The following is an 8890-nucleotide window of genomic DNA, read 5'->3' on the forward strand; positions in this document are numbered from 1 at the left end:
CAAATGGTTGGTTCCACATGTTCCTTAATTATTTAAGGCTGCTAAGGAGCAGATTCTTATGTGTATATACCAATAGTGTGTACATCTAGGAGCTGGGTATTGTACGAGTACGAATACGGTTGCATATGAGTAGAATTGTTGATGAAAATGAATGAGGATGTAATTGTAAGCATTTTTGTTAAGTAGAAGTACTTTGATATGTGTCTTGAAGTCTTTCAAAAGTGTACTAATACATCTAAATACACTACATGTATATACATTTTAACTGAGTCGTTAAGTCATCGTTAGTCGTTACATGTAAGTGTTGTTTTGAAACCTTTAAGTTAACGATCTTGTTAAATGTAATTAATTCATTGTTATTATACTTAAATGAGATGTTAAATTGTTATGTTAACATGATAACATGGTGTATGAATATATCTTAACATCATATATATATATATATATATATATATATATATATATATATATATATATGTGTGTGTGTGTGTGTGTGTGTGTGTGTGTGTTAAAATACTATTATAACGATAATCGTTACATATATATATATTGTTTCGAAATCCTTAAGTTAGTAGTCTCATCTTACTTGTATAGTTCATTGTTAATACACTCAATGATATACATAATTATCATTATATCATGTTAAATATAGTATATCAATATCTTAATACAATACATATGTATTTAGTAAGACGTTGTTATAACGATAATCGTTATGTATATCGTTTCGAGCTTCATAATTCAATATTCTCATTTTTTTTTATGTATATCACACATTGTTAATATACTTAGTGAGATACTTACTTATCATAATCTCATGTTAACCATATATATGTCCATATATATATCATCATGTCGTTTTTACAAGTTTTAACGTTCGTGAATCGCCGGTCAACTTGGGTGGTCAATTGTCTACATGAAACTCATTTCAAATAATCAAGTCTTAACAAGTTTGATTGCTTAACATGTTGGAAACATTTAATCATGCAAATATAGTTTTCATTTAATATATAATCATGGAATAATCATGAAAAAGTTCGGGTCACTACAGGCGGCTCATCCTCACGCCGATGATATATATAAAATGATAAGTGGCGAGTGGGACCAAATGATAATAATAATGATGTGGGTAGGTGCCATCTCGTGGAATTGAATTCTAGAATTGAGAAAGTGAATTATTACTCAGTTCCACACCTCACCTTTTGCTTTTAAAAACTCAACTTTTTCAACATAATTAGAAGAAAAGCAGCAACTAAGTTGAATATTTTCCCAATTATTATTATCATTATTTTTAGCAGCACAGATAAATTGGGCTAGAAAACGATTGTTTCAGAAAAGACCAATACACACCACGGTTTGGTCAGAATTGAAGAACGAAGTCACCGGAAAAAGAACGGCGGCAGGAGGTGGACACGCTGGGAAAGATACAAAAATTTCAGGAAATGAAATTCGAGACTGTAGGAGTCGAACGGTGGTGGATGGATAGAAGACCGAAGTAGAGTTTCGGCTCTGATGGGGTTAGGAAGATTTGATGGGTGATAGAGCAGAAGCGGCACACAGGCGGTCGATTAGGTTTGGATCAAACCCTCTGATATCATATTAGAATGTTATAATTCACCCATGATTCTTATTGATCAAAGAGGCCAAATATATAGTATATGATATGATCTCATATCCCTTGATTTTAGGGATCCTACATTTAATATGAGATATGGATAGATATGCCTACATTTAATGCTAGATATTACATAAGATATTGTCTACGTCTAATATCCGTTAACAACAACGACTAAACAGAGTTTAACTAGACATGTAAGATTTCAGTATTATAAGGTATTGGTCCTGAAAAACCGATACCAAAATGGATACCTACCCTTTGATCATTGAGCTACCATCGCGAAACAAAAATAAGTTTCAACACATTTGATTTTATATGTGATAACTATAACGTAATTTTAGCTATAGAAATACCTAGTAATATGAGATTAACATTTGTAGGAAACTTGCAAGTGTCATATAAACATGGCCCTTGAGATTATGTTTAAGCTTAGTATATCAGTGGTTTCGAGTTCGGGGTTTCAGGTATAGTAAGATTAAACGTAAACGTAGTCCTAGAGGCTATGTTTAGCAAATTCTCTCTCTTTCTCTCTCTATATCTCTCTCTCTCTCTCTCTCTCTCTATATATATATATATATATATATATATATATATATATATATATATATATATATATATATATATATATATATAGGGGCAGGATCAATGGGGAAGTAACCAATCGGGGGGAAGCAAAAAAAAAAAAAAAAAATTCGTTTTTTTTTGAAATTTTTTTTTTCAGCATCAAGATCACACGAAAATATGAACATTTAGAAGAGACACTTCGTGATGAATGTTATTATTTAGGCGGGAAAACGATCGACAAAAATAACATTCAAGATAATATTGTTCGTGAAGAATGTTAACGTTTTTTTTCTTCATGTTTTGTGAAGTAAAATTTAGCTCGATTTAGAGTTTAGGGTTTAGGGTTTAGGGTTTAGGGTTTGGTGTTTTGGGTTTATGGAATAAACCCAAAACACCAAACCCTAAACCCTAAACCCTAAACCGTTCGTGTTAAAAACTCAATCTAAATCCTAAATCTAAACCCTAAACCCTAAATTTCTAAACCCTAATATCAAAATCCTATAAACCCTAATATCTAAACCCTAATATCTAAACCTCAATAGCTAAAACCTCAACATACGCTCGAAAAACACGATAATTGTTATATATTATTTCTTCGAGCGTTTTCCCGCCAAAATAAAATATTTATCACAAAGTGTCTCTACTAAATGTTCATATTTTCATCCCATCTATAATGTTCGTGAACAAAGTTTTTTCAAAAAACGAAAAGAAAAAAAAAGTTTTTGCTTCCCCCCGCTTCCCCCCGATTGGTTACTTCCCTCTTGATCCTACCACTATATATATATATATATATATATATATATATATATATATATATATATATATATATATATATATATATATATATATATATATATATATATATCTTCTCTCCTTTTGTACATTAAAACAAAAGCTAAATATAGCAATATATTTAAATAAGAATTTTTTTTGGGTATTGGATTAAAAAATTAGAATAAATACCCGTTTAATTTAGCCATCCATTTTAGTATTTTTTTTTTTTTTTTTTTTCTGTAAGATTTCAGAATTATGAGGTACTGGTCTTGAAAAACCATTATCGATATGGATAGATACCGAACCGGTACATGTACCCTCAATTCGGTACGGTATTCGAGAAAGGGTTTAGTATTTTTTTCTGTTCTGTACTATGCAATTCTCCACGGTATTAGTATCTACACAATCCTTACTCTAATGGCTCCTTAGCTAGTCCCACATTTAATATGAGAGAAGAAAACCTCATAACTCATATGATTAAAGAGACGATCAATGGTAAATTGAAAAGGACGGGTCCTCAAGGTTGATTGTTGTTAGGCCGTTTTCTGTTCTTCGGTTGTTTTCATTCCTTGTATTTTCGTGTATTTTTCGGTTTTTGTTTAGTTTATATGTTTGTAAGGTTTCTTTCGAGATGTTAGGGAGGCTCGTTTTTAGATAATTTTTGTTTAGATTGTTGCTTTCTAGGTTCGAGCTCCCGCGTTCTCCCCTTGTCCTTTTGTTTCATGTTGAGGGCGTTTTCTTTCGAAAAACGACCTCGTTTCTATATGAGTATTCGTTTCTTTGCAAAAAAAAAAAAAAAAAAATGACGTCACGTGGAGAAGAGATTGAAACTCATAACATCCTCTTTACGCATCATGGTCCTTCAATTATTGGGCTACCATCGCGGGGCAAAAATGTGTAACACGTTTTTTTTTTTTTTTTGGTAAGCGAGGAAACCCTCTTAGGAACGAGCACATTGGCTCTCCCATACAAGGTAAAACCTCGGGTAATCAAGCCCCCGAGCGCGAGACCTGGTAGCGGGTGAATTACGCATTATACGTACCCTCTAGTCACACTCCCTTTTTGAACAGTTTGATATAGCCAGGAATTGAACCCGGGTGGTGTGCTTCATTGGGCAACTCGGTGGCCACTATGTATAACGGAATGTTCTCATATACATTGTACATCTGATCAGGGTAATAAACAAGTAACAAAATATGTCTACCCAAATATATTACAACACATATGCAACTCCATCTGTTTTGCTGAATATGAATGTCTGCCGATAAGTTCTTAACACACAACTTCTGATATTCATCTATTTCTATACGATTGCGGATTCTAGGGTAGCATCAGAGATCGAGTAAGAGGCCAAATATCAAAATGAAACTTATAAATCAGCTGTTATGACATCGAATCTACGCTTCTAAATTATAAACTCGTTTATACTGAGTTGTACAGTACAGCAATAATGCCTTTGTCATGAGCATTTTGAATAGTTTGCTGATATTCACAAAAGTTGATGCGAAGTCTAGCTTGCTACATGCCAAATGTTCAAAATATGTTTACAGACCAGTAACATAACAGCATGTTAATCCAAACACCATTTTAAATGGCTCCAACTAAAAGGTTCAATAATCTTCAACTAAAAGGTTCAATAATCTTCAACTAAAAGGTCCACCTAAAACATGTTTAATTACAGACCAGTAATAGCAGCAGCATGTTTACTCCCCTACTTACTAACAGGGCTATAGCAACTGGGGGGTAAGGCAGTCGACCAACCAAGATAATCACTAAACCAACCAAGATAATCACATGTATTAATGAATTTTGTTGAAATGCTTTTCAAATCTTGTAGTTTCTTCATTTCTTCTTCCATAACTTGTAGAACATGAGGTGGGATTTTTGCCTTGTTTGCATCGATTCTAGCCCGAAATTTATCTGCAACAAAAACAAATTTATTGTCTAGATCAAATTAAATAACTCAAGACTATACAGAAAACGTTCAGTCACCTCATAAATAGTTATAGGGTATGATATAAGAGTTACATGCACCCGACACAGGGTTTTAAAATAGGTTTTAGAAGCAGGCGGTAACCTCCCTAAATCGATCATATGAACCGGTCAACGGGTATAAATAGGTTAAAAGTCATATGAACCGGTCAATGGGTATAAATAGGTTAAAAGTCAGATTAATCCCCAATTAGTGATATCTACAACCTTGCATCCACATCTTATAAAAGTGAACAAGAAAGTTACCAATGAGTGCCGTTTTGTCATTTCTGTCAACCCCTAATTCCTGCAACAAGATGACATCCATCATTAAATATTCTGACAAGTTTATAATCTTATGACACAGAGGAATTTGAAAGATGGTGCAAACATAAATTGCAGCAATAGAGAAAAATAAAACTAAGAAGCCACCTTTATGATAATCTTATACTCCATCTCTTTTACTACGCATTCCTGAACAAAAGCAAGAACAACATTAAAACGTTATAAAGAACTAATTTTTATTTCTAAATATGCATGTTGTCATCAGAACTTGCATGAATCTTATATATCCCCATTTCTTTCTCCAATAGCTCCAGACTTAGTATCAACCCGTTTGTACACCTACATTGACAATTATGTTGATATTTTTAATCATATGCACCCAAAAAAAGAAAAAGTTTATGGAATATTAAATGTTACTTACATCTAACTCTTCAAGCACTTGCTGACATTGTAGTTTGTCCAAAAAAGATACTGTAGCAGCAAAGTCTGCGACTCTTGGATAATTCAAATCACCAATATGCTGTAAAAAATATATGAAATCCAAGCCATTATTATATGGAGAAAAAATGTTAGCACCGTAATTTGGTTAATCTTCTCAATAAGTTATACGTATATGATAAAAGCAGATGCAATTGAAAAAAGTGCTAAACCTCAACAAGATCCCTCCAACTAGGATGTGTCTTCATAATATCTTTAAGGATTTTTACAACCTCAAAATATGTTGCCTTGATCACATCATCATCCATGTTGTATGCTGAATTCTGAAATACAGAGAGAATTATACAAAAATATAAACCCAACAGTAATATTGATGAAAAATATTAGAGAAAATTGTTTGAAAATGAATTAAACTTTCACCAAATTCCTATTGTATGCACCCAACTTTCATATCTCCTATTGTATGCATTCAACTTTTAAATCTCTACTATTGTATGCATTTAACTTTTTATAACAAGTAACCTTCCAGGTCACCTCAATTTCATTTCTAGACATTTACATTATTAGTCCTCATATTTGTAAACCCCAATTTCATTAGTCCCTTATGTAACTTATTACCCTAATTTCTTTAACCTGCTTCATCTTCAACCATTGTAAAGATCAAAAATCCTAAAAATTTAACCAAAACAAAACCAAAACCAACACTTGATTACATATATTTTCTTCACAACTAAAACTAAAATCTTTTTTTCAAATTCTAACAACCCAAAAATTAAAATCCAAAAAGTCAAATGAAAAAACACAATAACAATTAGGGTGTAAATGACAAATTGAGATTACATGTATTTAGGATACATGTAAACGGTACCTTAAGATGATCCACTTTGACCGTAAGGGGATCTTCACTGACCTATTTAAAATGCAATAGTTACGTTACAAAAACAGAGTAAATATATATATATATATATATACCAAATATATCTAATATATGTACATAAGGAAACTATCAACTCACCATCTCTGTTATCCGAAGCCGCTTATGACCCATAAGAACAACCTCATCTCCTTGAATTGGTATAATCTACTTAAAAAGACCAAAAACTTATCACTGATAATACATACATAGTAATATATACAAGTTTACCACGACTAATTAACATTATCCGCATCACACGTACCTGGGCCAGTGTACCTACTTCATGGAGACGATTAAACAAATCTTTGCCCTTAAACTCATATATTTTTTTCTCTATATTTAAGCCACTCAACTCAGATCTTGGGTCAGCTTTTACAAGGAACGCACCAACATAAGGAACCTCTCCTTTCAAATTTTCAGACAATGCAGCTAGTAGTTTAGCATCCTGGAAGGTATAACCATATAAGTAGAAGTTATAATAACACAGTATTATACAAAATTTTATGTTAAACAGAACAAAACAAAACAAGTAAACTTCAATGGGGTTTGGGATGGGATTAGCATCAGGGGCAGATTCAGTGTGGTGCAGTCGGGGTCACATGCCTCCGACGACCTAATTTCGATTACATGTATTTATATATGGGTTCAGTATGATTAATTATGGTTTTCCTATGATTTTAAGCTCTTTTAATGGAATAATTTGAACTTGTAAGGAGGCTTTGTCGGAGAAAGACAACCTATGCACCCCCACTTTTTCTACCAATTTCATTTTTCATTTTTAGTCCTATACTATATAAAACACCAATCTAGCAAAGGAAAAATGTGAGTACCTTGACATATGTTGGAATATAAGATCCTGGAAATAAGGGTTTATGTGCTAATGGCAATGCTAACACCTGCAAATTTAGAGATACATAAATTACACAAATTAAAAATAGGAGTATTTATTTATTTGCTCTGTAAACTGAATACACACATAATCCTAAAATTGTACTACTAAATCAAACACCAAGTAAAGTAAAGAAATAGTAAAACCTTAGCAATTTCAAGTGGCACTCTCATAACTGTAGCAGCAACTGGCGCTGCAGATTTCGATTGAGTTTCTTCAACAGCGGGAACACACTCCGACCCGGGTCCATCACTAGAATCCGAACTTGAAAAACGTGTTTGTAACAAGCTAGGGTTTGTTAACCCTAGAACAGGACGAAGCACTCTTGGAGAAGACCTTAACGCCTTCAACATTGGGGATTTAGGGTTAGGGTTTATGTAAATTAGTGTGTAATTGGATTCTCGAGTTTTTGAGTGGAAGGAATGGAGACGGAAAAGAAATGAGAAAAATGTGAGCAAAATGATTGTTTTATACGCGTGTGTTCATAATTTATTTTGGCACGTGTGTAATAAACTAATAAATCGATAAAAATAAGAGAGTAACATTTGGCATGTGTACTAAATATAGTAATTTCCTTTATAGAAAAATACATAATAAATTTTGTTGTTGGGTTTTGAATTATTAATATAAAAATACATATGTGGGGTAGTAAATCGCTTAACCCTAATATAAAAATACAAAATTTTTATTATTGTAACATCCCGCCTTTTTCCGTTTATTTTTTCTTTATACTATTTCAAACTCCGTTATATGTTTATAACATCTCCCGTTAATACGCGTTTCAAAATATCTTGTGTAGGTAATTTAACGCACCCGATTCAAAGTTGAGGGACTAGTTTTGCCAAGAGGCCAAAGATTTGACTAGGTCAACTAGTCAAACCTTCAACCTCATCCACTCATCATTTTCTCATTTTCTTTTCTCTTTTCTTCTCCTACTTTCACATTTTCTTTCAATTCACCACATCAAGGAATCATCATCCATTTAATTTCTAGCAAGCTTCAATTCAAACAAAATACATATTTGGAATCCTTGCAACATCCTCTTCGATTCCATACCGATTTCATCAATTTTGGGTAACTTTCTAAAATCACTAATTTTATGTGTTCTTGAGATTTTTGAGTTAAAAGGTTGTTGATTAGTGTCTATGGCTCAAGTCTAGTATGATTATGTGATTTGTATGCTTGTTCTTGTTATTTTGATGTAACTAGTTCATATTGAAAGATAACATGCTTAACCTTGAGATTTGAGTGTTTATATGTTGTTAGATGCTAAGACTTCATGTTTTAATTATGCTCCTAGTGTTACTAGCTTTATTTTGATGTAAAGTTTGATTAAGGAAACCTCCTAAACTTGATTATGAAATTTGGTGAATTTAGTTTAGGGTTTGATGAACTTGAAATGAATCTTAGATGCATTGAATGATTGCCATGTTGT

General features: G+C 32.5%; 2 protein-coding genes across 2 annotated transcripts; both read right to left on the reverse strand.

Moving 5' to 3' along the window:
• Positions 1 to 4444: 4444 nt before the first annotated feature.
• On the reverse strand, positions 4445 to 5400 carry LOC139898793 (lon protease homolog, mitochondrial-like). The gene is made up of 3 exons (XM_071881567.1): positions 5360 to 5400; positions 5195 to 5234; positions 4445 to 4876 (listed from the first exon to the last, which is right to left on the reverse strand). Exons 1-3 carry the CDS (start codon positions 5381 to 5383, stop codon positions 4668 to 4670), a joined length of 273 nt encoding a protein of 90 aa, XP_071737668.1. The 5' UTR covers positions 5384 to 5400; the 3' UTR covers positions 4445 to 4667.
• A 91-nt stretch (positions 5401 to 5491) lies between these two features.
• LOC139902186 (lon protease homolog 1, mitochondrial-like) lies at positions 5492 to 7808 on the reverse strand. The gene is made up of 8 exons (XM_071884838.1): positions 7602 to 7808; positions 7397 to 7462; positions 6829 to 7011; positions 6666 to 6731; positions 6519 to 6560; positions 5863 to 5973; positions 5634 to 5732; positions 5492 to 5551 (listed from the first exon to the last, which is right to left on the reverse strand). The coding sequence occupies exons 1-8, from the start codon at positions 7806 to 7808 to the stop codon at positions 5492 to 5494; spliced, it is 834 nt and encodes a 277-aa protein (XP_071740939.1).
• Positions 7809 to 8890: the final 1082 nt, after the last annotated feature.

Source organism: Rutidosis leptorrhynchoides, chromosome 3, assembly GCF_046630445.1.
Source record: "Rutidosis leptorrhynchoides isolate AG116_Rl617_1_P2 chromosome 3, CSIRO_AGI_Rlap_v1, whole genome shotgun sequence".
Lineage (NCBI taxonomy): Eukaryota > Viridiplantae > Streptophyta > Magnoliopsida > Asterales > Asteraceae > Rutidosis > Rutidosis leptorrhynchoides.

What these genes read in the sequence shown, in the direction of transcription:
- LOC139898793 (XM_071881567.1), bottom strand. Translation starts at nt 5,383, where the DNA reads ATGGAGTATAAGATTATCATAAAG. An exon ending in AGTATAAGATTATCATAAAG is followed by an intron (nt 5,235 to 5,359) that starts GTGGCTTCTTAG and finishes ATCTTGTTGCAG; the next exon opens with GAATTAGGGGTTGACAGAAA. An exon ending in TGACAAAACGGCACTCATTG is followed by an intron (nt 4,877 to 5,194) that starts GTAACTTTCTTG and finishes TTTTTGTTGCAG; the next exon opens with ATAAATTTCGGGCTAGAATC.
- LOC139902186 (XM_071884838.1), bottom strand. Translation starts at nt 7,808, where the DNA reads ATGTTGAAGGCGTTAAGGTCTTCTCCAAGAGTGCTTCGTCCTGTTCTA. An exon ending in AAGTAGGTACACTGGCCCAG is followed by an intron (nt 6,732 to 6,828) that starts GTACGTGTGATG and finishes CTTTTTAAGTAG; the next exon opens with ATTATACCAATTCAAGGAGA. An exon ending in GTTGGAGGGATCTTGTTGAG is followed by an intron (nt 5,733 to 5,862) that starts GTTTAGCACTTT and finishes TATTTTTTACAG; the next exon opens with CATATTGGTGATTTGAATTA.